The sequence below is a fragment of the Alternaria infectoria genome (assembly GCF_024043175.1).
Source record: "Alternaria infectoria strain BMP 0036 chromosome Unknown scaffold_5, whole genome shotgun sequence".
Taxonomy (NCBI): domain Eukaryota; kingdom Fungi; phylum Ascomycota; class Dothideomycetes; order Pleosporales; family Pleosporaceae; genus Alternaria; species Alternaria infectoria.
Genome location: NW_026250694.1, coordinates 973,142 through 1,001,020, shown reverse-complemented (window position 1 = coordinate 1,001,020; position 27,879 = coordinate 973,142). Strand labels below are relative to the sequence as shown.

General features: G+C 52.5%; 5 protein-coding genes across 5 annotated transcripts; 2 read left to right on the top strand and 3 right to left on the bottom strand.

The window, feature by feature from the left end:
* Window positions 1–258: 258 nt before the first annotated feature.
* J4E92_003992 (uncharacterized protein) lies at window positions 259–839 on the bottom strand (the record flags this gene model as incomplete). Its single annotated transcript, XM_051495385.1, has 2 exons — window positions 259–687; window positions 738–839. The coding sequence occupies 2 exons, from the start codon at window positions 837–839 to the stop codon at window positions 259–261; spliced, it is 531 nt and encodes a 176-aa protein (XP_051354404.1).
* A 231-nt stretch (window positions 840–1,070) lies between these two features.
* J4E92_003991 (uncharacterized protein) lies at window positions 1,071–2,777 on the bottom strand (the record flags this gene model as incomplete). Its single annotated transcript, XM_051495384.1, has 2 exons — window positions 1,071–2,134; window positions 2,201–2,777. The coding sequence occupies 2 exons, from the start codon at window positions 2,775–2,777 to the stop codon at window positions 1,071–1,073; spliced, it is 1,641 nt and encodes a 546-aa protein (XP_051354403.1).
* A 3,529-nt stretch (window positions 2,778–6,306) lies between these two features.
* Window positions 6,307–9,827, top strand: J4E92_003990 (uncharacterized protein; the record flags this gene model as incomplete). Its single annotated transcript, XM_051495383.1, has 4 exons — window positions 6,307–7,145; window positions 7,192–8,772; window positions 8,821–9,564; window positions 9,617–9,827. The coding sequence occupies 4 exons, from the start codon at window positions 6,307–6,309 to the stop codon at window positions 9,825–9,827; spliced, it is 3,375 nt and encodes a 1,124-aa protein (XP_051354402.1).
* Window positions 9,828–18,117: 8,290 nt separating this feature from the next.
* On the bottom strand, window positions 18,118–19,653 carry J4E92_003989 (uncharacterized protein; the record flags this gene model as incomplete). The annotated part of the gene is made up of 2 exons (XM_051495382.1): window positions 18,118–19,255; window positions 19,304–19,653. The coding sequence occupies 2 exons, from the start codon at window positions 19,651–19,653 to the stop codon at window positions 18,118–18,120; spliced, it is 1,488 nt and encodes a 495-aa protein (XP_051354401.1).
* A 396-nt stretch (window positions 19,654–20,049) lies between these two features.
* On the top strand, window positions 20,050–22,438 carry J4E92_003988 (uncharacterized protein; the record flags this gene model as incomplete). Its single annotated transcript, XM_051495381.1, has 4 exons — window positions 20,050–20,071; window positions 20,104–20,685; window positions 20,732–21,029; window positions 21,121–22,438. The coding sequence occupies 4 exons, from the start codon at window positions 20,050–20,052 to the stop codon at window positions 22,436–22,438; spliced, it is 2,220 nt and encodes a 739-aa protein (XP_051354400.1).
* Between the last annotated feature and the right edge of the window lie 5,441 nt (window positions 22,439–27,879).

The window sequence follows — 27,879 nt, the reverse complement described above, 5'->3', positions numbered from 1 at the left end:
ATGAAGTTACGACATGGACCATGGTGTTGTGCGTGCGCAAATCTGGATTGGGCGTCTCGGATCGAAGCGAGCAACGCCAATCATGACATATGCGCTTTTCTGGTTTCCTTGCATTTGTTCCTTGCCTTGCCCTATCTAGATTATGTGAGTTCAACGAAACATGTTACAACCACAGACTCGGTACCTATGCATCTTCTGTCGCACAAATTACTCCTTCTGAGTTGATTCATCAACCCAAGACTGAGGTTGTTACATGATTCACAACTTTCCTTCACCTCCTCCCTGGAGCACATCGCGTACGAGCTTGAGGCCTTGCACGGCAAAGGCCACCATGTTGGCTTCGCGCTCGCTGCTCCCTGTCTCCGCTTCTCGAGTCACTGTCTCCCCGCCCTCCCGTGCCACGGCAAGCGCTACGTAGCCTGGTGTGCGGTTACGAGTCGTTCCCCCCGTCGGCCCTGCGGTTCCACTCTCGCTGATGGTATACGTGCTTCCCAGTGTCTTACGCGTGTGCTCGGCGAGGCCAGAGACGATGGCAGGGGTTGGACCGCTGTAGGATTTGATGGTTTCCTGTGTCCAGCCGCAGTATGCGATTCGTGACTCGAGTGTGTACAGGGTAAGACCGCCGCGATAGTAGGTCGATGCGCCGGGGAAGGAGAGGAGTGCTGCGGAGATGAGACCGCCTGCTGCCTGGTTGGAGTGGTTAGTAGGTGGCTTTGAGTTGGACTGGGGGTTCTTACTGTCTCTGCTACCGAGATGGTCTCTTTGCGCTCTTTGAGGAGTGTGGCTACCTCTTGGACGATTTGCTGGAGCTCTTCGGGCGGGAATATGGGTGGTGACATTTTGAGGTATGTTGGATTGGGTAGTTACGCTTCTTCTCAAACTTGAAGTTTAAGCTTCAATTGTATACAAATGTTCTTGTGTTAATAATTGTATCGGAGTTATGACGGACGTAGTCGCTTTCGGTGGGGTATTTCGAGGTTGTGACGTGTGCGGGGTAGCTTCCATTACACCTCCAACCGTATAGATAGTATACCGAAATATTGTACATACAAAGCCAGACACAATTTACTTTAAACATCGAAAGCGAACCTCTCTTCTCCCCTCTTCATCAATCTGATTGGTATCGAGACGCCCCTCAACTGCAGCGTGATGATACTCGCCATCTTGGTCTGGATCAGGTCCTGGGCTCTATCCGTAGCCATCTTGTATAGATCTCTTCTCTCCTTGCCTCCCTTTGGCATCTTCTCCACCTCTTCATCACAAGCAAAGTCATCGACTGCGAGTTCAACGCTGTACTGAGAGAAGATCGCGGCCAATACCGCGAGAATCTCCACTTGAGCAAAGCGTCGACCAATGCATGATCGGAAGCCGTCACTAAAGGGGATGTATGATCCTTTGACGGGCTTGAAGAGTTCAGATGAAGTGTCTTCGCCTGCTGGTCCACGTAGCCCTTCATCGTCATAGTTGATGTCGACGAAATCGTTATCGGGTTTGCTATCCATGAGCCAGCGTTCAGGTCTGAATTGGTCTAGGTCGTCCTTGCTTGAGACATCAGATGGTGTTGGCCAATACTTTGGGTTGCGATGTATGGCTGCGCTGAGGAATACGTGAGCGTCGCCGGGCACCATATACTGCTTTCCCCCGATATTCAATGGCTGTGGTCGACCTGGTGGAGTAGACTTCGGGATGTTGATGATTGGTTGCAGCAGCCGTAAAGTTTCGTTCATGACTGCCGCTGGCATGCTTCCGAATAGCTTCTGAAAGTGCTCTTCATACTTCCAGTCGTCGATGGGCTTGCCCGCAAATATGTTGTCGATGTCGTCTTGCAGCCGCTTCTGAGAGCCCCAGTTCATGGCGAGGAATACCATGGAAAAATGTAGTGTGTTGGCAGTTGTTTCGTGGCCCGCCAACATAAGCACAAATGCGTTACCCAGCAGGTCGCTCTTCGTGAAATTTGAACCCTCTTTCTTGGTGATGCCGCTTCCGCGGATCAGAGAGTCAAATATGTCCATGTTTGCTTGAGTCTCGCCAAACTCGACTTGGGTCTTCTTCATTTCATAGATCTCATCCATGTACTTACCCCATTCGTGGGCCGCATCGCTGACTTCACGATGCATTTTGACCGGAGATCGTGCTACGAGAACTTGTTAGATGGCATATTCAACTCGACGCGGTGTAGTAGCAGTAAGAGGGAACTTACCAAGCCACTTAAGTGGCATGACTTGAGTCCACATGATGTTGTGGAGCAGCTGGCTCAGAGCGGCCCTGTAGCTCATGGTGTAGCCAGGAGGGGCTTCCGATCCTACAAAGATAGAGTCTTCGCTCTTTTTGTCCTCCACTTTCTTGCCCTCTTCGTGTGGCCATACTACGCGTACGTCGAAACCCGCTCCACTGATAACATAGAGAGCAAAGTTCATTGCCGCAACGGAAGGATCGGCAATAGTCTCATTGCCATTACCGTCGGATCCGGCCCACAATCCCAGCATCGACTTTGCGTGATGGAGAGTCTCGTTGAACACGAGCTGATTGTTCTTGTCACCGAAACTTGGTGCGACAAGTTTGCGATGTGTGCGCCAATCTGATCCTTCAGTACTCACCAGATTCTTGCCGTAAATGTCCAATGACGTGTACATCTCAAGGGGCTTGGGAAAGTCATTGCGGCGGGTGGTAATCTGAGTCACGGCTTCCGCGTCTGCAACAAAAACTACATTTCTGGTAGGAGATGCGACCATGAAGACGTCCATACCCATCTTCTCGAAAGGCCCATGTCCGGTCATGTAACTCCATTCTGGATTCAGAAGACTGCAATATCCAATTAATACCTCGCCTGATGTCAAGTCGAATTTACGTACTCAAACCACATGCCTCGCCATGATTGTGGCAGAAATCTCTCCAGTAACGGCAACCATAGCTTGAACGTCGACAGCCATAGGATGCTGAACGTATACCATGGCGCTACCACTACAGGTAGTCCCGAGCTCTTTGCTAGCGCGATATTGCGTTGCAGGCCCCGATACTTGGAGATTATCTGATAGATGGCAAAGCTCGCAATGACGCTAAAAACCAGGGTGGCAACCATGACGTTGTTTCGTCGGGAGGACTCCAAGCTCAAAGTGAGGCTATCGACACAAGAAATTGAGATCCGCACGGTCTCGCACTATCGAAGGCGCTGTCGTGAGGACGGTGAAGATGGTGCAGTGGATGGGTATTCGCCTTCCAGCGCGCAGAGGGGTTTGTGACGTATACATACGCGCGATCAATTTTGCCTCACAAGCGTTTCAGGGCCTCGGCTAGGGAGGATCGCTAGCAGATGCGTCTCGCGTATGCGTGCTATATGCAACAATTGGCGGTACATTGAGGAATACGGATGAAGCCATCGTCTGATAGGCTGTGCTCACAAAATCGCTGCTCGTGTGGTGTTGCAATGCCATAGAGGTCTGCGTCATCAGTCATCGCTTCCGAAAAGGGCTTGGCGCCTTCGAATCGACGTGTTTCCTCGTGTGTACCAGTTGTGTGACGCTTGCGCTCACCACGCATCTGCGAAACACAAAACATGAACGTCTGATCTAATCGTACCACCAGGTAATGGGGACCGCTGTGAGGTGCGCGCTCGGCTGCAAACTCTGCGGTTCGTACGACGTCGTAGGACATGGCTCCGAGGAGCAGCGTCCAGGCAATACTCGCGCGCACCGCCTGGTGGACAGCGAGCAGACGAAGGTTCGCGTATAGCGTATATCGTCACTTGCGACGTCACAGGAATCCTTCCGTCATTGTTGACTGCAATTGTGTCAGCGCGTGCACTTGGATCTTCAGACGACAAAGCGAATGCGTTCGTTCCATGGATACGACTCACGGTTCACCGTGTCGCGCCGCTTTGCCGATTCACCAGCCCCCTATGCATGTTGTTATGCCACATGCGGCAGGCAGGAGGACAAGGGCTACTACATCACTTGCCGTCTAGGGAGTTTGAATTTCTAGAAGCGTTGTTGCTCCGATCGATGGCAAGGCTTGGTATGCCGTGTCGCAGAGTGAAGCGACTACACCGACTCGACGGCAACTTCTCGACACGAGATTGACTCGCTTCTGCGCCGTCTTTTGGAGAGGTAGTCCAAGGGACACCCCGTTTTTCTACTGGACGCCTCATGCGTTCCACGTGGTAGAGCGACAGCCGCCAGGATGCTGTAAGCCAGGGTGTTCCCACGAGGGTCGCAGGCCGGCCTGGCTTAGACAATCTCGGTTGTGGGGTGTCGTCAATCGGACAGGTCCTCTCACGCATCAATCATCTAGTCTGAAGCAGACCGCAACTTGCCATAGCGCCGGTGAGCAGCAGGGCCGGGCAGAGTCGGCTCGTCATCTGACAAACTGGCTCAATGGCTATCTCTGTTCGGAGCTTAGCAGCAAAGGCACTGCTGTTTTGGATTGATGTCGCCGGGCAGCTGACCGTTTGTTTGCGGCAGGCCCTTCACGGCCGAGTAACCAGGTTACCTGAGCTTGGCCGTGTTGCAAGGGTGTCGAGGGCACTGCGGCGTGCACAGTACCGACCTACTCCAAGTGCACAATGGAGGTGGAGGGGTCTAGCAAATGTTCCTGACGCCATACTGGCGGTCGCGTGTTGCGGCGCGCTAGTTATTACCACTGACTTTGGAGCTCATGAAACTAACGTCAATAGAATTGGCCGGCGCCTCTCCGGCACCTGCCATGAGCAGCAGCCGCGATTTCCCTAGCAGACGAGGCGGACAAAAGGGTGATGCAGTTGTACACACACTACCTCGCCATGTGCCACCAGACTGCCTATAGGCGTCTCGCCAGGATCTGCAGCCCGGAAACGCAATGCTGATCTTTGGGCAGCAGAGTCGCAAGTGACAGGTCCTGTTCGCGGAGACTCGGCGCATGAATCGCTGCAACACCAGGGCGAGCGCGAAGCTTCAGGTAAGCAGAGGGCTGCGGGCGCAGGAAGAGGCGCGGCGGCGTCGCGAGATATCGTCTGCAGCCACCAGCAGCGCATCACTTCCATCAACCTTCTCGAATGCCTCGGTGCCGCTGCAAAGTGGAGGCTGGCCGACTAGGGATCGTGACTAGCTGGCCTCAGAGCTCGGATCAGTTTCCTGAGTCTTCAGGGCCAGCAATTGGGCGGAAATTATCCGACTACAGCTGCTGACGGCCGGCGACGATGGTTGTTGCAGGGCGGAGGACCGCGCATCGCCGCACGAGACAGCGAGCACCGTGACTGTCACATCGCCGGCGCTGGTGTTGCAGCAGCAGCAGCAAGTCATTATTGCAAGTAGACGTGTCGCCAACGGCTGCAGACGGCGGCCAAGTAGCAGCAATGGATGCGCGGTCGCGTCGGGCGGGAGCAACGTTTGCTGTCTGCAACGGCATCATCCTATGGCACATGACGGGCTCTGGCAGCGCGCGCTGTTTGATACAACGGTCCCCATGTCGTCCTTGACGATGGCCACACAGCGCGTCTGGTGGCTCCGCGCTGCTACCCTGGTCTCGTAGCCTGGTCAATGGCACAAGCGACCTGTGTGCTGCACATCCTTCGCTTTCGCGCTAATACGCCGCCTTTGCATCCTCGTCCATCTCTCCAGGCTTCGGTATGGTGTTCTCCCCTCCCGACACGCCCATCGCCCACCATAACCCCAACCGTCACCACGCCTAACTCGCACTGCTGCCCACCACCACCGCCAGTGTGCCTGACCCAGCGCTGACCCGCCTCCCGCCCCCCGTCGCGTCTCGCTTTGAGCTGTTCCTTTTTGCGACTGATTTAGTTTCGCGCCTCTTGTGATTGCGCCCTGGCCCCTTCGTTCGCACGGCCCGGTCTTAATAGCGCCACTTTTCGCCGACCAAGCCAGCAAACGTCGACAGCATAGACCGTCCGCGACTCAGCTATTTGGGCCTTACCTGCTTCGGATAGTTGTCTCCGGCTCCATGGTAAGAGAGTCTTGCCCAAGGCTAGGTCCTTTCTTCGCGCACGCGGCATAGGAAAGCTCCCGTCCTGCATCCCACTCTGGCCTCCGAGCACTTGCCCTGCGACGCTTTCCAAACTCTTCCCCTCTTCCAGGCGATGACGCGGGTTGGGCTGTCATCTGCAAATCATCTTTGACTTCCCATTCGCTGACTCTGGCGAATTGGTCTTTTCCTGACCCTGCGACTGCCGAGGCCGCCCTCTCCACCACCTGCCCACCCCCCGCGACCTTCCTGGCTTTTGCCGTTTGGTGGTCCTGGGACCATCCGTTTTGCCCAGTAGTCGTCTGTCATACATAGCCGCATGGCCATAGCGGATTCCGTCTGGCATATCTAAGGATGGCTGATCCTGACGCGCCCGGCCAGTCTAAGAGAGCTCGTTTGGGCTCCGGCAATCTTGATCATCCGCAGTATAACGGCCACGGATTTCCTCCCCCTCCTCCACCGCCTCATACCCAACCCACTCGACCTCCATCCCATCCCACTTTGGTCCAGGCTTCTCCCCCCTACGCTTCTCACGGCTTACCGGTTCCGTCTGCCCAGTACCCTTCTCACGTTCAAGGCTATCCCGGACCGCTACCTTCACCGTCCCTTCCGCCATCTGATATTCGTGCCCTTGCGGACCCACGGAACATACCCTCACCCCGTCAGCATACCAATGGCGTTACTGGAGCATCGCCTGTGACGATCCCCCAGGACCGAATCAACAGCTACCGTCCCCCACTCACACCTCAGACAACCACTGCGCCAGAGCAACACAGTTCCCGGTCCACCAGCGTCAGTATCAGTGTCGACGTCAAGTCTCAAAGTCAGACTCCCATGGAGCATGGCGGCCACCACCAGCCGTGGGCAATCAACCACGAGCATCGCCCAAATGGCAGCATACCAAATGGATACAACCACGCCATAAGTCCATCACACCCCAACGGACCGCCATATCATGTCCAGCCTCCACCACCTGTTCAGCAGCAGTATGCCGCTCCTGCTACGCCCTACGCTCAGACTCCGTACATGAACGACTATGGCAACGCGCAGCAGATACGGCGAAAGCAGGTGCGCGCCACCCAGGCGTGTAACCACTGTCGTTCGCGCAAGCAGAAGTGCGACGAAGCGCGACCGTGCCAGTTCTGCAGAGAGAACAACTTCGACTGCCAGTACAAGGACGTCCCGCCACCCAAGTGCGTTGCTCCCTCCCCCCTTTGGTTCATCGCTGACCCACCCTAGGCAAGACAGAAGCATGATGCAACTTCAAGAAAGCGTTAACAGCATATCTGAAGTCCTGTCGCAGTTCGTGGACCAGTTCAACGGCTGGAAATCCAGTGTAGAGAGCCGGCTCCCACAGCCGCGAGACCACGAGATGATGTCGAATCACGCTTCGCCCGTAGCTTCTTTCTCGGCACCCCCGAGAGAGCACGGCACATCTAGATGGCCTACTCCCATACAGGGAAGAGGACACATCGGCCGGGTCAACAGCAACCTGAAGATGGAGTCTCCCATCGCTCCTCACTCGAACATGATGTCGCCTTTGGGCGGACAAGCATCGGCATCCATCAAGCAGGAGTCTCAGTTCGCGCCACCTCCCCAGCAACCGGCCACACCAGCCGAGAGTGTAAGGACAGACCGCAGCCATGCCACTGAGACCAGTCCCAAGGAACAGACCGGTCTGCAAGGTGATCACACCACACCTGCGCACAAGCTGCTCGACGAATGGCAGCAAATGAGCATTTTCTATCAAGGTATTCCTTATCTAAGAAGGCTAATGGACAACGGTCGTGAAGTCTCGGACTACCCGATGCAGCTTGAGCAGGATCGCGGTCTGTTGCGCGTCTGGGGTGTTGGCGAGGGCCAAGACCTAAACGACGGAGCGCAGGGACCCGGAAGCCCGGAGAGCAGCAACGACTCCGAAGCCGCATCACCAGCACCTGGCAAAGAAGGCCTATGGGGCTATCCATTTTCTCCAGATGCCGGTTCCGTAAAGACTCCGATCGGCACACCTCGAGAGTACTTCTCCCATCAGCCGCGGCAAGCCACTAGCAACGGGCTTGGTTCAGATGGTCGGCCCGACTTCTCGCGCCCAGTCATGTTCGAGTTGCTCAGGTCCTACATGGAGACGATGCACATATTCCACCCGTTCATGAACGAGACCAAGCTCAGGCGCATGTTCAAGGACTTCAGCGATCAATATAGTCCTGATGCAAGGCCTATGAACCCCCGCTCGCCTGCTCCCGTCCATGGCGTAAAGCGAAAACACTCGGAGAGCAACTTCGAAGGAGGATTAGCAACAGGTCGCGGCGAGATCGAGAGGTCTCTGCGCAACGCGATTGTACTGCTCGTCCTTGCTCTTGGTAAAGTCTGCGCTCACACAGATCCCTTGCCCGCGCCGAAGAACGACCGGCATCCATACGTCAACGAATGGGGAACCTTTAGAGAATCTCCACACCCCAATGGCGGCAGTTTCACCAGCGAGACCTCCGATGAAAATCGCCCCAGGAACATCGACCTACTACCTGGCATGGCCTACTATGCCTACGCCACCGATATCCTAGGAAATCAACAAGGAGGTAACACTGTCGCGCATGCGCAAGCTAATCTCCTAGCTGCACTGTTCCTCAGTCAGTATGCTCGCGTACTGGAGAGTTGGAGCTGGATCAACAACGCGTGTCGCATCGCCCTGGTTCTCATCAAGGCCGACTACAGCAAGCTACTCCGTCAGAATAGCGACCGAAGACATACATGGAGCGGCAAGGAGAGATACAGACTCAACCTGGTGATGTGTGTCTACTGGACAGCTCTCCAACTGGAATCGTGAGTATTTTCGTTTGAATAGACTTATCGTTTGCTGATAGTTTCTAGTGATATCCTGGCAGAGATGAGCACTTTACCACCTTCCGGCATTTCTGCACATCAAAGCGAGATCATGTACCCCGAAGGCGTCAACGAGAGTTGTTTGCAAGACCAGGATAGCAACTTCGCGCAGCAAGAGGTGGAAGTACGCGCAGGCCCCAGGCAAGACTTGATGATGAAGCTGTACTCCACGCAGACATTCCTACGAGTTGTTCTCAACGTAGCGCATAACGCTCTATACGGCCCCACTGGCCGCATGACCTTCGACCCTACCAGCTTCAAGGAGGTTGCTCACCACGCACTCACCCACAAGGAGATACTGGAAGGTTGGCGGAAGCTGCTCACACCGGAACTAGCCTGGTCGGACGACGAGTTACCCTCGACAGATCTCAACATTGCTCGTGTACGCGCCAAGTACTATGGCGGCCTATACATGATGTTGCGACCCTACCTCAAGCTTGCGAGTCACACGCTCGAGTTCCCGCCTCCGCCCCCAGGCACGACCGGCGCTGCACAGCACAACTCGCCATCGCCTTATCCAAGTGCGGCTACAAACCGAAACGTGCAAATGGTTGACCTCAGCGAAGACCAGCACAAGATTATCAAGATCGCTTGCCAATGTATTGACGCTGCTATTCGGAGTACTATTGCATTTGATCGCGTAGGCGAAGAGCCAGGCAGCACGTACCACTACTTCACACCCACGCGCAAGAAGAGGCTCATAGTAACCAACGTCTTCGGCACACTTCACGCGTAAGTTTGCATCAGATTATTGCCTTGGCATCTTAACTAACACATACCCCAGACAATTCGGTAACATGCTCGTTCTAGCCTCGGTTTACAAATCCAAATTATACCCCCTACTACCCAGCGATACCTGGCTCACCAAGGCCAACCTCGCCGCCCTCTTCCGCCGCACGATTTCTGTCATTAGCGACGTGGCGCAAAACTCGCCAATCCTCCGCATGGATCTCGAGATCCTCAAAAACGTCCAGAGGCAACAGGGTCTCGAATGAAGCAATCAACATCATGACGACATATCCAACATCGGCCAGGCGCATTGGCATGACGACTCCCGCCCTGCGCTCCCATCCGACGATGTATCTCCGTATCTCCTGCACACGGCAGCCACCCTCGATCTGAACCGCCATCCGACACGCGCCATTATCTGGTGGATCCGGGCCGATACCGATCTGAACGTGCATGATGATATGCATGAGTAGACTCCGCGGAAGCTGCACGTAACATTCTTTCTGGATATTTATATATTTGCTTTTTGGGTTCCATCAATCTCGCCTCTGTTTTATTCCCACCACCCACGTCGATCAGGACAGCTTTTTATTGTTAGAAAGAGAGCGAAACGCATTGTTACATGCGCAGCAACAACCGCACACGCGAACGGCAACGAAACGGAAGGCTTCTTTTCCTTTGGACTCTTTGGAATTATCTATCATCATCATTGGGCGGCTAGCGCTGAAACTAAGCATTTCGGAATCCATCATTTCCTCACTCTTTTCCTTTGCGTCTCAGATCTTGTCCTCGCGTATCTCTGGATTAATCCAAGTTACCCGCTGTATGCACACATATCCGCCCAAGGCTTGGTAGCGGGGACGGAGCAAGTTTTCTCAACTGCAACTAAACCTTTGCTTTTCCTCACACCACTGCACGCCGGACCACAGATATGGGTATACCCAGGGACCTTTTCTCGTTCTCCCCTCTCTTCCCCGTCATCGTTCACCGATCAGACTAGGGGTCTATGTTACGTTTGTGGAGGGTGGTGTGGAGTCGGACGTCGGAGCGCATCTACATCGATGCACGCTAGGGCTCGCGAGTTAGGAGATCTTGGGTTCTAGGTCCAAGCCACAGCACTCACAACCCTGTCGCTTTGTCGCAATAATCACAATGTATCGGGCCCGCATCGCATTTGCAATCCCATCCATTTTACTTTGCTTTTCGCAGCCGGACCCTCGAGCATACCGTTCATGCAATGGTGGAACTTTGATCTACAGGTCCGCGGCTTTTCTTTCCGTGGCTCTCACCCAACGGCTTTGGATGGTCGCTTTTCAAGTCGTAAGCCGTATCGCGAACAGCCTGCAAGATGACCGTGTTTCGTGTGCTCACTAACGGTACTTCTTCGGTCTAATACTGTGGCGTCGCCCGCCCCGCTCCGGCTTGGGAATGGGAGAGATTGGTCCGCACGGGTCCAGCGCCTCAGCCGTTTCGCTCGTGCGGGCTGGCTGCGGTTCGCCGACTCTTGCTCTACCGCCGCCCGCCCCCCAAGTGTCACATATCACAGTAGTAATTGTTTGTAATAATCTGATTGATGATTATCTCACACCGATCAGACAGAGTCCAATACCATGGCTCCGTCTCAAACTGTATCGCAAACTCTATCTTGCAGTCGCGATGCATCCCTGCTGTCGATTATGCGGCGCGAGCATTTCAAGGGACGTATACAGATGCGGTGGTTCGGGCGACCGGTACATTCACAGAGGCAAAGAAGCAACAAAAGCTATCTTGAACGTCAAGGGTAAATCCGTTACATGCGCGACTAATCATCATACGATCTAACATGATCCGATTATTACTGCTACATTTCGCGGAACCCAGGGTTCCCGGAAAGGGTATCAATATGCGCAACATCCAACCTGCATACCAAGTCCAAACCCACGATCTCTAGTCGCTGCCCAACCAGCCTCAAATGCAAAATGCAATGCAATGCAAGTAAATCAGTACATGACGCCTCATCTCCAAGTCCATCTTCCTACGAAAAAAAGTGTGAGTGGGTTATTCAAAAAGGTGTGTATGTACTACGCGATCCACGTGCTCCCCCTCTGCATGAAAGGAGGGCGCCTCGTCGCGTAAAAGAAAAGCAAAGAGCACACAGGCGGGTAACCTACGAACCTAGACTAAACAATTGCCAAACGCACCTGCCGTATACGATACCACCTGCATAGCCCTCCCTCCTCCCAAGGCGAATTGAATGAAGAACTTGAAATAGTCATATTTTCACCGCTCTCGTTGTTGATTAACCCGTTGCGACTTCGCTTTCGTGTTCGCAACAAAATGCTCATGTGGTTACGCAGTACCAACGACCTAGCGGCTTTTCCCTCACCGCAACAACGACAATGATGGCGGAAAACGTATGCGAAGGACGGGAGCGGCACATGTTGCCAACTCTACTAACCGTGAACCCTTCATCTGACTAAAAACAATCATGCATCGCGCTCGTCAAGGTAATCGCCTGGCAAATTCCAACGTCCGCGCGAAACACCCAAATAGGCAATAAATCACGCCAAAAAAGCAGAACAGCACCCTTCAACATCAACATGATTGCTTGAACTACTGCACGCAAAGTCCGGTTCACTAGCAACGTTGACAGCAACTTGTCCCTGGCGTGCTTGCACAATCGACACATCCCCAATCCCCCCGGCGCTATTTGCGGCTCGAGCGAGCGAAGTGCGAAGAGCGAAGCGCGAAGAAAAAACGTGACGGCGGGTTCCGGTCAAGACGATCAGAGTAGCGCGGACCCTGAGCCTTGCAGTTGGACTAGAGCAGAGACAGAAGTTATTGATGACGGGTGTTGAAGCTAGTTTAGTCACGGTACCCACGTGCTCCGTTGCAAGCTAGGTGGGCACGCTCGGAAGCTTTACGGCGGGTGAGGTGACGTACCGGACTTGGTGCCGAATGTTGGAGGGGCTCGTTCTGGAGTACGTACTACTTACTTACGCTATGAATGCGACTAAGGAGGGTGCGGTGAAGGTGGATTCTCGTACGAGATATTTTTGGGGGGAGGCTGGGAGTGTTGCGACAGTTGTTTACTGAGCGCCTACTGCGGTTGATGTTCGGAATGTCTGGCATATCGTACGTGTTGGACAATGTGTGCATGAGTAAGATGCTGATGCGTTGGTTGCCGGGTGCAGGCCGTCGATCATTTGGGGTAACCTTGTACTACTACTACTGCGTCTATTCCAGCCCGGGGTAACCTTGTACGTGTTGGAGTCGCAACGTACAACTCCCTTCCCATTCGCGTATGCTGCGCTCTCCAAAGTCGCAGTCGCTGCATGGACTCCTTTTCCTATTCATTTACTTCGCGCAGCATCTACTGCAAAGTGCACTGTATCCTGTCGATCATGCATCATTGCTGAAAGTGTCCTGTTTTTCCGCAGTCATCGGACCTTTCTCCATTGCCTGTCCAGCGGTCAAGGAAGATTTCATCATCTGATAAACTTGACAAAGCAGTAGACGGCGATGTCCCACGTTCCCGAGGCACACCCAGAAACGGCAAACATGGCACGGAGTACGAGTAGAGTTTGATACGGTGAAGCAACGTTGGGCAGCAACGAGCATTTCTCTGGTTCAAAATGCTGGGAAATGAGCTGAAAAAGGGCGTCATTAAGGTGTTGCGGAGGAGACTCCGTTGCGTGAACTTGTCACGGGTGTTGCTGCCAGGTGGGATAAGGTTGCGGCACATTCGCTTTCCATCGGCAAGTTCAGCTTCCTGGGGGGCGCGTGGTTGCCATACCTTGTCTCGCAGTCGCCGAAGACCTTGATACCAGGCTTGTAGCGCGTGCGACATCGTATTTCGAGGCAAATCCGATTCATGCTGCTGGTGATGGCGAATGCTGTGATTACGTCGGTTGTCGATGCCGACTGTACGCTAGACGCGACTTGATGATTAGGTTTACACAGCTGGGTATTCGCAGCACGTGTTTTCGTGTTTGCTTTTTCTTCTTTATACTTTGAGTATATACTCGGAGTAGCCGCGCGCGTGGGTCTTAACAAGAGTCAAGCCTGTTTGATACTCGTATTCGACTATATTCAGCAACATTACCGGTACAACGACCCGGCCATACAAAGTCCTCTGATGCGAATTGCTCTGATGTTGACACCTGGGCAGTTGCCAAGATTGGTAGGCGTGTGGAAGGCGGGCGGAGGAGATACCCGCAGATCCCACAACCCCATACAGACATCGCTTTCGCGTCCCCAAGTAACCCGTGGACCGCGACTGCGGACGTATCACACCGACGGACAGCCCTGTGTAGCGAAAGAGAAGGTACATGACACAACCACCAAGCTCGCCTTTAGCCTTGAGAAAGTGAGGCTCCCTCAACGGTAGCCGCGTCGATAGGATCTCCAAGGCGTTACTAGCAGTGTGACAGGAAGATGTGCTCAGATCCGCCTTGCAAGCCAAATCCCCATCCAGGCCATCAACCCCAACAGCACATGCAGTCGCAACACCGGTCGTCGAATCAGTATCCCACGCAGGCGAGACGTTGACAAGAAAAGTAACACCAACCGCGCTGTGCTTTCCCGCTGACTGAGTCTTCGCCAATCGAACGTTTGCTCCCTCACCGATTAGACAGGCAACGCATCGGCTAGAGGCAGCTCCCACAGGAAAGGCCACCTACCGCGTTACTGCAGCCGAAATTGTAACGGGATACCCCGCAACGGTACATAGGTGAGGGAAATGCAAGATGCGCATTATGCGCCTATTATTAACATTGTCTCAGCTGGCATGCTGCATGTACACCGGTGGGTGGTGAGTGTTGAGTATGCACGATAGGGCCTTTTGACTCCGATTCCTATCGACGATTGCTTATCGCAAACAATTGCATGGCGACTTGGAGACGTTCTCCGGCATGCCACTTTGGTGACGATAGCCGGTAAGCAGCTAGGGTCTGGGGTGCAGATAGTGGTATCCGGTGCGGGAGGGGCCCCTGACCCAGCTCTAGCTGCAACATCGAAACGCGCATACAGTGGAGAACCTGTACGGGCGGAGTAGATTGAAGACACCCTGGAATGTTCTGAGCGTCTTCTTTGCGCGTCTCATCGAGCGTGCAATCTCGGTCATGATCTCCCCGGCTTCGGTACGACTTGTACTTTCGCAGTGAGTACTGCTTGTGCGCTGAGCAGCGGCTGTCGGGCACATGTCGGTGACGAACCTCTTGTTCGTGCACGTATCGCGACGAGCCCCAAAGAGGATCGAAGGCGCAAGCGAACGGCTGATACAACTCGGCCCTTCCACTGACGACGCTCGGATTTCTTAACGACAAGAAGTCCGAGAGATGTGTCGTGCATGGTGTTGAGGAGACTGTGTCAGTTCTCAGTTCATATGGCATGATGAGACGATGCGGCTTGTCCTTCCAATTCAATCAGAGACCTTGTCAATCGTTAGCCTCATTCGTTCCAATAGAGCTTGTCCCTGCCATGGCTTTTCGGCCGTACTTTCAAGAATTCGGTTTGCATGTTCGCAGCTTTTGCTGTGTGCTGTCCGGGTTACCCTTCGAAGAACTCGTTACACAACGTCAGACTCCTCAGCGGTTCCGGATCTGTCAGACCGCAACTTCGGAGCCTTGAGCGCAGCGGTATGCCTGCACCGCGCATGCACAATATGTGATATCCACATAACGAGACACGGCTTCTGTCGATATTCGAGACAGTGCAGGGTCCCGGTGGGGCTGTCGCGATGGCGAAATCTGCTCAAGCATGAGCGACGTCGCGATGCCTCGCATCGACTAGTCAAGGCAATCACAACACCTCGCTTGCCGACAGCGACAGTGCTCTGAACACCTGCAGCTGGAGTTTCGTCCGGGTCGTCGCAGCGGTCAGCGAGCCGTGCGAGGACGCCGACATGGTACCTTGATGCCCAACGGACGATCAAGGCCGGCCTCAAGACGGACCGCAAATTGTGAGATACAGCCGAGATGCCAATATACGGCTTACACGCCGGGACCGCTTCGCACATCATAAGCAAGTCATCCAAAGCCAAAGCTAAATCGTTCTGACTGTGGTGATGCCCAACGCAAGCGACGAAATGTGGAACTGAGCACATTGCGAAACTGCAGTCCTGGATCCTCGTGGGTTCTTGTGGAAGCGAGAATGTGTGGCGGAGTCAGACAGATGTCGTGCAGTAGAGAGGCCGGTGACCCACTGTTAGAAAGCTTGACTAGACGCGAGATGTACTGAATTGTAAACTCGTTTCGAAGTCGTTGCGAGTTTCGAGATGGCTACTGTTGATGCGACAAGAAGTGTGGTAGGCAGATTCGATGAGAGGATTAGTGATCGAGTTCTTAAACCCAGAAAGGCAGCAGCCCAAGTGAAGAGGCCTTGGTAATGTGGCGTAGACTTATCCACTAGACTTCTGTTTGGCGCAAGAGGAAAGAGCACGTAAAGAGAAGAAGAGGTTTTGGGGAATGCGCATATAATGAGGTAGCTGCTTCTAGAGTTGGTAGTTCCTTCCTCCAGTCTGTTGACCACTTCGTCATCTCACCAATCGTCACTTCTTAAAGTCATCAACGGTCGACCACTGCAAGTCTTCTCTCAGTCCTATCACCACTTCAGACTCACTCTCAAACCAAGTTGTCGAACTCGCAATAGCTTCATAGCAATCATATACCCGTGCTGGTCGCGTTCCCATATCTCAATCTCTATTTCCGAACCTCAGCTTTGGCAAGAGCAATGCGCACCCAACACATGGCAGTGTGGGGAAGCAGGAACGCCATGTCGTTCTGTGCGACTGTGACTCCCACGAGCTTCGACTGCCTATCGGCATGCTCGCAAGCACGGAGCGCGAACGCCATACTATGAGTATCGTACTACCATCAACCTACGCGAAGAACTCTGAATCTTTCGCCAACGTCTGTCACCTACACCACCAATATCATTTCTTCCTCTATCATGGCTCTGTAAATATACGCATCGCGCAAAGGGGAGACACAGCAGTCTATCGCTATCACAAAAGGCATGAAGACGAGAAAGAACAACCATGTACCGCTACACTTCCGCACCTCCCTCCCACCACTCACACACCTACCTGCATCCTCCCCTCTACCCTCACAGACTCACCTCGAGATCCTACGACACAACTTACATGTCCAGACCCTACCCGTACACAGAACCACGTCGCTACAATTCCTACTACGAAACTACGTACGCACGACCCGGCACATCTCACAGACCAAGCACTTCATACCGACCCTCTCAAACAGAATATTGGAGATACGTCAAACCAGTTCAAACACAGCAGCCAGAAAGACCACCGCGCAAGAGCAATCTCAAGAAGACGGAGGGCAGACACGTTCATTTCGATCTTCCGCCTGCTCAGGGGACGTCGAGCAGGACGGTCAGGATTGCAGAGGAGGAGAGGCAGAGGGAACGGGAACGTGTTAGGGCGAGGGAGAAGGAGAGGGAGAAAGATCGAGAGAGGGATAGAGAGAGTAGAAGAGAGAGTAGAAGAGAGAGCAGATACATACCACCACCACCCCGACCCCCCATACGGCACGACGACACTAGCGATAAGATGCCTAAGAAGCAGTACGCCACCTACTCCCACTCCTTCGAATACGACTCCCAACTCCACCACCGAGAACGATATCGTTCTTCCACTCCGCCTCAACGGACCACTTTACCTCGCTCTACTTCATACCACACCCACCAATCCTCCCACCCTCCCCTCCACCAACCCACCTACCACACACCCATCCCCGCAACCCCAACCGTCTACATAATAACCTTCGCCACGGACCTCACACCTTCAGAATCCACGCGCGCCTCCCTCCTCTCCTCCCAACTCCCCATCCGCACCCCACCAATCCCACACCTTTACACCATCGACGCGCGCACCGTCCGTCCACCCTCACCCTCTCTATGCCGGGAGTACTCAGGCGTGAGTCCACGGATCCAAGACATTGTCATGGAAGACAGTGAGGCGAGGTATGCGGCGCGGAAAGCCGTGGAGAGGGTAGTTAGGTTTGGGGAGCGCGCTAGAAGCAGGGATGGTGGAAGGGGGAGGGAGATGGAAGTCAGTCTGAGTGTGTGTTGTCACTCTGGTACACATCGCAGTGTAGCGATTGCGGAACGCATAGCGCAGTGTGTTAAGAGTGAAGTGGGGAGGAGGGGATGTGAAGAGGGTGTGAGGGTTGTGTGTCGGCATGTTCATCGGGTCAAGGGACGGAGGGATCCTTTTTGATGGGGCTGTGTTTGTTTGAGCTGTGAGAGAAACGGGAGTAGACGGAGAGTGCTGGGTTGTAAATTGGATTAGAGAGCACAGGGGCATGTTGTGATAGATGGTAGAGAACAGTGCGTGATACCCTAGACTATTGGACACGGGGAAATTGGAATTGGAACTTCGTATTCATTCTTCTTACATGATCCTTATAAAAAGCGCTATACTCCTAAATCGGCTGTGTGAACCCAGTTCATGCAGCCAGATACATATCGATACCCAAAACCTCTCGATCTCTTTTGATATCGTGCCGTTCCCCTCAATCTTCTTTTGTACATTCCAAACCTTCTCTCTTTTCTCTACGCAGTCTTCTTCTTCCCAATGCTAGTATCAATGCTACCCACGACCCACGTAACAGCAAACACGGCAAACATGCCCAGAGTAATAACAACGGGCTTCCGGTATCCAGCAGTCCAGGGGTAGTCGTACGTGACAACGAGGTCACGGTCTCTGAACTCATCAACCAGGTTAATAGCCGTGAGTTCGAGTGTGGTGCGGCCGAGGGTATCCATGAAAGTCTTGTGGAGGCTAGTTTCGTTGCTGACGATAGGCACAGTGGTGGAGAACTTGACGTTCTTCGCGCCTTCGGGGAGGATGACGCGCAGGTTTACGCGGCCGTAGGAGATGCCTTCGCCGGAGCGGGGGCCCTCGAGGAAGGGCACTTTGAGCGCGTAGGTGTCGCCCGTGGAGAGCTTGCGCAGGTACGAGGATAGGTCTGCGTTCCAGCCAACGCGGAAGCTGTACTTCCAGGTTCCGAACACGGGGTAGCGCGGCTTCAGTTCCAGAAGGGCTTCTTTCTTGCCCGGGCGGAACTTGGAGGTCGAGACGTTACCGATGTCGTCGGTGAAGTAGGGGTCGACGGCGCCGGGGGCGAGGGGCAGAGCGAGGCCCTTGAGGGCGAAGGTGGGTGGGTTGAGGTAGGACTGGCGCTGCCATTCTACGCGCGAGAAGTGGTTCTTGAGTCCTGCGCCTTGGTTGACGAGCCAGTAGCGCTCCTCGGATGCTAGGTTGCCGCCCCAGTGCGAGACCTCGATGTCGCGCTCCAGCAGTGTCGCGTGGGTGACGGGCTTGGTGAACTCGTAGCGCACGCTTACGGCCTGCTGGGCGCCTGCGGGCACGTTGTTGTAAAGACCGTATGTGAAGGTCGAGCCTTGCTTCTGGGGGTCGGCGGTCTGCTCGTCGTTGAGCTCCGAGGGAAGGCTCGTGTAGTCTGGCACATCGCTGTTGGGGAACTTGACCTTGGTTCGCTGCTTCTCGGTGAGGTAGGCCGAGGGTGCGTATGCGCTGAAGTCGTATTGAATGTACTGCTTGTCCGTCTGGGCGATCTGGGCGGGGACGGGCTTCAGAGCCGAGGCGATCGAGTAGGAGATGCTGATGGTTTGTTGCGCCTTGGGTGCGAGGGGCTCGGGGAGGTGGATCTTGTAGAACTCGACGGAGCTGTCCCGGTCAGTCTCGACATGTAACATCAATCGCACCATTGCCTACCTCTCTGCATCAAAGCCCACCACCTCGACCTTGAAGATGCCCTTCTCAGCCGCCTTCTTGTCTCTTACTTCGAACCCTCCAACTTTGGACAATGTGCTCGAGTCGAATGGCAGGTAGTATTCTGATTGCGCCTTGTCGTCAATGTTCTCGATTATGACATTGATCGTCTCCCTGACGTATGCCTTGTCCAGGTTCGTCGTCCGGACTAGGTTGGCATTCTTGAACACCTGCGGTGGTGTAAATGTGCTGGGTAGCACTTGCTTGGATAGCAGCGGTTGTGACAGGTTGAGTTCGGCGCTCGCGAAGCTCGAAAGCGCTGCTATGCAGCTCGTAAAGAGGAAAGACCTCATTGTTGGACCAGCAGTCAAGCTATCCAGTCATGTATGAGGTCGGTGGTGAGGGAATTGGGTTGGCTGGCAGGTTGGGCAGTCGGTGGTTACGCGGCGGATGTTGCGTCGTAGGTGTTCTCTTCGGAGTTCCCTGGCACCTCCGCGTCTTGGCGCGACAGCTCGAGCTCACCCCTCCATGTCTAGCTTTCTACCCACCCTCACTCTCTCACGTCACTATGAGACTTCTAGCACGTTCATTTGGTAGGCCAAGGATATCTGCCAGTCGCAATGGCATTGCGACTGCATCGGGAAGGCGCCATTTGACCAACAATGGCTTCTTCCGTGTCTCGGAGGAGGTGCGCGAAGCTCTACACTCCAAAAAGCCCGTCGTCGCGCTGGAGACGACAATCTACACTCATGGTAGGATTGAAAGATATGCGTAAGCGCATCGTTTGCTAACTCACGTGACAGGCTTTCCCTACCCTGAGAACGTAGCCCTCGCATCCCTCCTCGAAAGCGTAGTCCGAACGAATGGCGGCATCCCAGCTACTATTGGTATTCTAGACGGTGTAGCACGTGTAGGCATGGATCCAGAAGAGCTGATCAAGCTGGCTTCTTCTGCTGGTAATCCAAACACAATGAAGCTCTCGCGACGAGACCTCGGCTATGTATGCGGTATGCGACTGACCGACAAGTCCTTCAATGGCGGTACAACTATATCAGGCACTATGCTGCTCGCTCACCTCGCTGGCATTAAGATCTTTGGAACAGGTGGCCTTGGTGGGGTTCATCGCGGCGCTGAGTCAAGCATGGATATTTCTGCCGATTTGACAGAGCTCGGCAGGACTCCGGTCACCGTTATCTCTAGTGGCTGCAAGAGCTTCCTCGACATACCACGGACGATAGAGTATCTTGAGACCGAAGGCGTAGGTGTAGGCACCTTCGCCGATGGACGACAAGGCAATGTAGACTTCCCTGCCTTCTGGTCGAGGGACAGTGGAGTCAAGAGTCCCACGACCATTGCGGATGAGATCGAGGCGGCTGCTGTCATATGTGAGTCTTCAAATCCCCTTCTTGTTCCATTACTAATACCATTTAGATGCGCAACACGCACTCCAAATCTCATCTGGTCTCCTCTTCGCCAACCCCGTTCCTATCGATTTCGCTATACCCAAGGATGAAATGGATGTGATCATCGCCGAAGCTCTGAAACAAGCTGAAGCAGCCAACATTTCCGGCAAAGACAACACACCCTTTGTGCTTGCTAAGATCAAGGAGCTCAGCAAGGGCAAGAGTATACCCGCCAACAGGGCCCTTATAGAATCGAACGTGAGACGGGCCACCATCGTAGCACGAGAGCTTGCCATACTTGAAGCAAAGCAGGAAGAAGCCCAAGGGTGAGCCAGCACTCTTGTTGCTTAATGTAGACTGGCACTGATGTAAGTATGCTAGACGAAGTTCCTCTTACTTCACTCCTGTTCAGTCCAGTCCCGCTTCTACTATGGGAGAGCAACTGAGTAATGCACCTCCATCACCTTCTGAGCCTCCTTCAACTCCCGTTACCTCGATCTCATCCACGACCGAGTCTCAACAAGTCCCAGATGTAGTCGTTGCAGGTGCCCTCGCGGTCGACTTTTCGTGTGACTATGCTCCGTTTACAGCCTCTACGAGCCAAACAGAACCACTACCTCACACCTCGAACCCAGCAGTCATCACCCAAACACTGGGAGGCGTAGCGCATAACATTGCGAAGGCCTCTCACCTCCTAGGCTCCTTTGTCCATCTCCACAGTGCCGTTGGCGACGACCTGAGCGGCCGCGCAGCCCTCAGCCAGCTGCAATCGGAAGGCATGCCGATAACCGGTATCAAAACCCTCCCAGCCCCATCCCGGACAGCCCAATACGTCGCCATCAACAACACGAACAAAGACCTTGCCCTCGCCATGGCAGACATGTCAATCTTAGAAACCATCCCCATCGATACAATCCAAGAACTCGCGGCCAGCATCTTCACCACCACCTCTCCCCGCCCCAAAGCCTTCGTCACAGACGCAAATTGGTCGTCACCCGCTCTACACACCTGGCTCCAAGCCGCCCGTCACCCCGATACAACCACAATCTTCGAGCCTGTCTCCACGGCAAAGGCGCTGCGTATATTCCCTTCCACCTCCAGCACCACAGCGGCACAATCCATCTACCCTCTCCCCCTCGTCGACATCATAACACCAAACACCTACGAACTCACCGCTCTCCACGATTACGCCGCACAATCCACGCTCTTCGAGTCTCCAGAATGGTTTGGTGTGATAGACGCGCTGGGTATACCCAACGGCGGCTTACGCGTCCCGCTAGCCGTCACCGTAGGAAGTCAACTGGTCGACCAAGGCATCGCGCAACAAACCATCAAACTCCTCCCCTTTTTCCCTACTATCCTGACGAAATTGGGGAGCAAGGGCGTGTTGATGACGAAATTGCTCACGAGCGATGCGGAGGAGTTGTATGATGAGGGGGAGAGGGGGTATGTTCTTGCGAGGAATGTGTCGTCGATGGATTCAGCTGGTGGAGATGGGAAGGGCAAAGGCGTTGGTGGTCTTTACATAAGACTGTTTCCGGTGGAGAAGGTGCTACAGCCCAGTGAGGTGGTTAGTGTGAATGGGATTGGCGACACGTTTTGTGGGGCGGTTGCGCATGGACTTGGGAGGGGGATGAAGGTTAAGGATGTTGTGGGGTTTGCGCAGAGGGCGGCGGGGGAGAGTTTGAGGAGTAAAGAGGCGGTGGGGGAGGGGTTGAGGGCGTTGAGGCTGTAGATTTGGATGCCGATATATGGGATACCGAGATGGGTATTTTGAGACTGGAATGTTAATTCTGCATGATTGAGAGACGTAGTTTAAGTGTGTTGTATTGACAAGTCTGCGATGCAAAATGCTACACAGTATCGACTTCGTGATCGCATGACTACCTGCTCCGACCGATTTACATACACACACACACACACACACACACACACACACATCAGGTTTTAAACCACGGCAGAGAATGTAGAAAGGCTCTCTCCATGAATAGATTCCTTATTTGTTTTAGGTGTGCGAAGTGCTGAAGTGGGATCTCATCGAATAACAGATGTGTCGTTTTCGGCGAGAAGAACTCCAGATCATGAGTGTGAATGGTGGGGTTTTTTAGTTGAAAGAGAGAGGAAGCAGTGTAGTGAAGAAGAGTGAGTGCGAATGTGGAGTTTATATATGCGTCGAAAGAGTCATGAGGTCAGCGACGTTGGATTTGAAGTCGATAGTTTGAGGTATTGTCATCGACTCCACAGAACTCGCAGAGACATGCAACGACTTCCTTGCAGTTTTGATCTCTCCTATGGAGAGCTTGATGCAAAATTGTTAACGTTTCTCAGCAGCGTACCCATAGCTTTGTGTCCCTGAACTCTTTCAGGAGAACAACACAAACATGATAGCGATGAGTTTGCTTTTGAGAAGCGTCAAAAGGCCACAAGGACCGGTTCTCTTCTCATAACTCGGTCTCAATGAAAATTTAAGAGGGCTCTCCATCATCTTGTTTGACGAAGATTTTGGTCGCACAAGTCGTACTCTCGAATTCTCATGGTAAGCTTGATAGGCTCTTTTTGGTTCGGCGAGGAGATTCTCAGTCCATCAGTTGTTGAATGATGCGTTTTGGACAGTAAAGGAAGCAGTGTTGTGAAGAAAGAATCGTTGAAAGCTGGGGTTTATATATTGCTAAAGACGTGGCCATAGCGCAGTGTGTTCTTAGCGGCTTAGTCTCTCTTTTTGTATTTCCAGCTCAAAGCTCTCAGTCACATGAAGTGATGTACCTCGTCTTTCCAGGACGAACACATGGCTCTGCTCTGGCTCTGCTTTGGAATTGCAATAGCTGATATCAAATGCCACGGTCTCGAGCTCATCATTGTCTTCCTCATTTTCTTTTAGGAAGGAAGGACAAACATTCCAGACTCTGAGTGCAATCTTTGGAAAGAGAGAAGAACATCAGACTCTTCTGATTTTTTTTGGTAAACCCAAGGAGCTGAGTGTAATAAACAAGAGTAAGATCAAAGGTCACCGCCGCGGTATTTATACACACAGCTGCCCCACTAGGAGACACCCATATAAAGAAGCGGCAGATGTGTGTTTAGTGTTACAAGCTCAACATCCTCAGCCACATCATCAACCTCAGTCGCGATTTTTCGGACGCACACATGGACTTGTCCAGGATGTGTTTAAGAGATACTGTAGGCAATGCCAAATCCCACAGTCTCGAACTCATGACACTCTTTTTGGGCGTTCTGGAAGGGAGGAAGAACATCCAAGGCGCCAGTTACTGTTTTGAAAAAGAAGAAGAGAACATTCAACTGAGATAGTACCCTTTTTGGTAGACTCAGGAAGAGAGTGTGATGAAAAGGAGTAAAGGTAACCGCAGCGGTATTTATATACACAGCTTCCGAACAGCCAGACACCACGTGTGAAGTCGTTATGTACATTTTTGGTGCTCCAAGCTCCACGCTCTCGAACACATCATCATCCTGAATGCACGTTTTTTGACGCCACACGTGTACTGCGATGTTTACAGCATACGTGAAAATGTGGCGGTTTCCAGAATTCAAAAGACTCGGCTTCATTCACACTTGCAATGCAGGTTTCAGGAAAGACAGCACACAGCCATTGCTGGGTGGCAATCTGTTTTTGGAAAGACAGAAGACCATCAAGCATTCCCACATCGTTTTTGAGAATACGTGGGAAAAGAATAGAGAGGAAAGAGGTTTGCCCAGACCCATGTATAGAACCGGTGATATGTTCGGCAACCTGGCTGACGCGAGATCCCGGAGGGTCGGTCTCATAGCTTTGTTTCTGGCGGTTTTGAGGAAAGAAGGCGCAAAGACATTTCTAGGTCAAGGAGCCTTTTTGGAAAAAAGAAGAAATACCATTCACGCCAGGAACGCCTCTTTTGGTAAACTCAAGAAGTAGAGTGTGATACAGAAGAATGAAGGTGCTGCCGGTGGTATTTATACCCGACCATCCCATGCAGAGAAACAGCTCATATCTCACCGAGGAAAGCTTTTAGGTATTGATGAGATAAATCTCGCACTCATCTCCCGCATCACACCGTTTCTGTTCTTTTTGAGATGGCAGCGAGACAGTGTGGGCATGTGTTCGCTGTTGTGCCTTTTCAGCAGAACATGGAGAGGAGCTGAGGACTTTCAGGCGCGTTCAGGCCGGCGAGAAGGACATAATCGAGGGCTTCGATTGTTTTGGAGAGACTCTCCAGGCCAGACAGGACATTTGTAAAAGCCTACGAAGTTTTGATCCCGAAGGATAAAGTGGTAGATAATAGGAAGAAGGTAGCAGACGCAGTGATCGAGGGTTTATATACCCCAAATTTGCTGCAAGAGGAGGAGAGAGCCGCAGTCCATGAAACATGTCAATGGATGTTTTGTAGTAGGAACGATCTTCGCAAGTCCCAGTCGCTCTCGACCATAGTAGCGACATCTTGTTTTTTGAGAGAAGCACACCCCATGTCCTTCTTCCTCTTTCTCTCCGCTGTTGCAATCCCCAGCGCAATGCCGCATCATCCTTGTGCCTGATGGATCTTTCGGTCACTCCGACGAACGCGCCATACTTCGCTTCCTCCTGTGTTTTTGGTAAAACTCTGGAGAGTTTTTGAGATAGATGATAGAAGAAACCGATCAGCGAAAGAAGAGTTTATATATGCCCAGCCGGTCCGTGCCACCGCACAGGAAGCAGAGACGCCGGAGACCAAGCGGCATGTCGTATGCTTTTTGGATCTTTTGGTCATATTGTAAAGACCTCTGCGCTTCCTTTCTTCCATACTACTTTCGATAGATAGTTTTGGAAGTCCACAGAGAACATGGTGAGTTTCACGATGTTTTGTTAACGCGGGAAGAGGACATGGGAGGTTTTGGAAGTCCACAGAGAACATAACAAGTTTCTTCAACGTTTTGTAGACGCAGGAACAGGACATAGAGTTGTCGGGTAGAAGTTTTAGAGGCGCGCTCACACCATCGTGGTAACCCATTACAATTTTTGGTCCTCACAGCTGGACACCCATGCATGGTTGGTGGATAGTTTTTGGAAAAGAAATTAAGAGATTGTGGTGTAGAAAAGAGAAGCAGACCGAGCTCTAGAGGTGTTTATATACCCTCGCACCTCACTAGCGCATAGTATGTCGAAGAGGCAGAAGACCCACAGGCCATCAATGTGTTCACCAAACCTTTCAGTTTCGAGTATGCGAGCTCTCACACACTTCTCTCTCATAACATCGCTAGCTTCTAGTTTCTTGTCTCCATCTTTCTTCTGGATGGTACTTTTGGTAGTTTTTCGCAGGAAGGCTCGTCATGATAGGGATTTGAACCATATTTTGAGTTCTGCAGAAGGGAGGAGGCAGAAATCCATCTTATTTCATGATAGTTCTGGGGAATGCCGAATCATGCCCATTGCGCGAATTGGATTTTCGAGAAAAGCGGGCAGAGAATCATGTGCGAATGCGGACCACATTTTGGTAAGATCCCCGAAGGAAGTGGTGGTGATGAGGAAAGAAGAATAGGACCGGAAGGTAGAATTTATATCTGCCTTTCTCACTACTCCGCGGCAGTAACGACCAGATACTCGCTAAACGAGCTCATCAAGGGCTGTCTTGCTGTATTTTGTACACCACACCGCTCTCAATCTCTCATACGGACATGTTATCGTCCTTTTGGAAACATGTAAATAACGAAGGTGAGTTTTGAGTGAAAGACCGGAAAGCGGAGAAGAGAGACATTGTCCTTGAGCCATAGGTTTTTGAGAAAGAAGGAGCAGAAGAGCCATAGCTCGTACATCCAGTGTTTTTGTAAAAGCCCAAAGGCATGTAGAGTGATAAAGACAAGAAAGAGGGGATGGAGGGGGTTTATATACTCATTCAACTGCTCAGCCGCTATTCCAAATTCGTTATACGGATTGGAAGCAGGAAGACGGACAGCCATATGCAGAATGCCGACCTGTTTTGGTACAACCCCACTCTTACTCTCTCCATGAAAAGATCCTTGATTGTTTTGGTAGACGCAGCGAGAGCCACTCCATCATCTTTTAGTGTGCGCTTTTCTCGCACAGCCATCATTTTCTTTGTCGTCCTCTTATAGCACAGCCATGTCACTCTATCTCGATCGTTTCAGACACTGGAGAAGGATCGCACAGGACAGACTCCATGCAACCTGAGCATCTCTATTTTGAAGACGAGAGAGACAATCCATGTGTCCTTCATCTCTTGTTTTAGAAAAAGGCGGAGAAGACAGCGGACTCCATAACATGTTTGAATAGATCTTTCAGTAGAAAAGAAAGCCGAGGAAGCGAGACACCCCATCAGAAGTTCGTATCGAAGTTTAGGAGGAAGCCGGAGCAGACATTCAAATTTGCGTTATCCTTTTTGGAGAGCGCGAGGGAGACACACTCCATCTGTGAGGTGTGAACGTAGTTTAGAGAAAGGCAGAGAAGCAGACAGACTCCATGGCTCTCTTTGAAGTAGTTTTTTTTTGGTACAACGAAGAGGAGGAAGGCAGACTCCATTCGTGTTGTTTGATCACTTCTGGTGTAAAAGCGAACAGAGAAGCCCTCCCCCTCATGGTTCGGAGCTTGCAGATTTTTGGAAGAAAGCCCAGACACACTCCATAAACGCACTCCATGGATATTTTGGTAAAAGCACAATCAAGTGCGTAGGATAAGGAGACAAGAAAGGCAGTCAAAGGAGGTGTTTATATACCCAACCTCACTCCTCTCTTCTCTCCATCTTCGTTGCTCTCTGGTCTTTCGACAGATGGGCGGTGGACTGCCAGCGCGCCGCTCATCCGCAATGCCAGTATGGTTTTTGGTATGGAAATCTGGGTGGAGTCTGCTCTCATATCGACCACGTCGATTTTGTTTGAAAGAGAAGGAAGAGCACAACATGTCGGAGATTTGTATATGGTTTGGTGTTCAGACGTGTATCCAGACACGTCAGATTTTGGGTTTCCGGCGCCGAGGAGACCACACATACTAGTTGAATGATCTCATTTTTGGAAAAGGCGGGAAAGAAGCGCACATGCCGTTGTCGTCTTGCAAGTTTGGAGAAGAGCCAGCGAAGAGCGCACATGGAGCAGCTGGCTCTCGATTTTGGAAAAGAAGAGGAGGAGCGCACATGGCGCATTATTTTGGTGTATTTTGGAGAAAAAGAGGAAAGCTTTTGTGATGGAAGAAAGAGA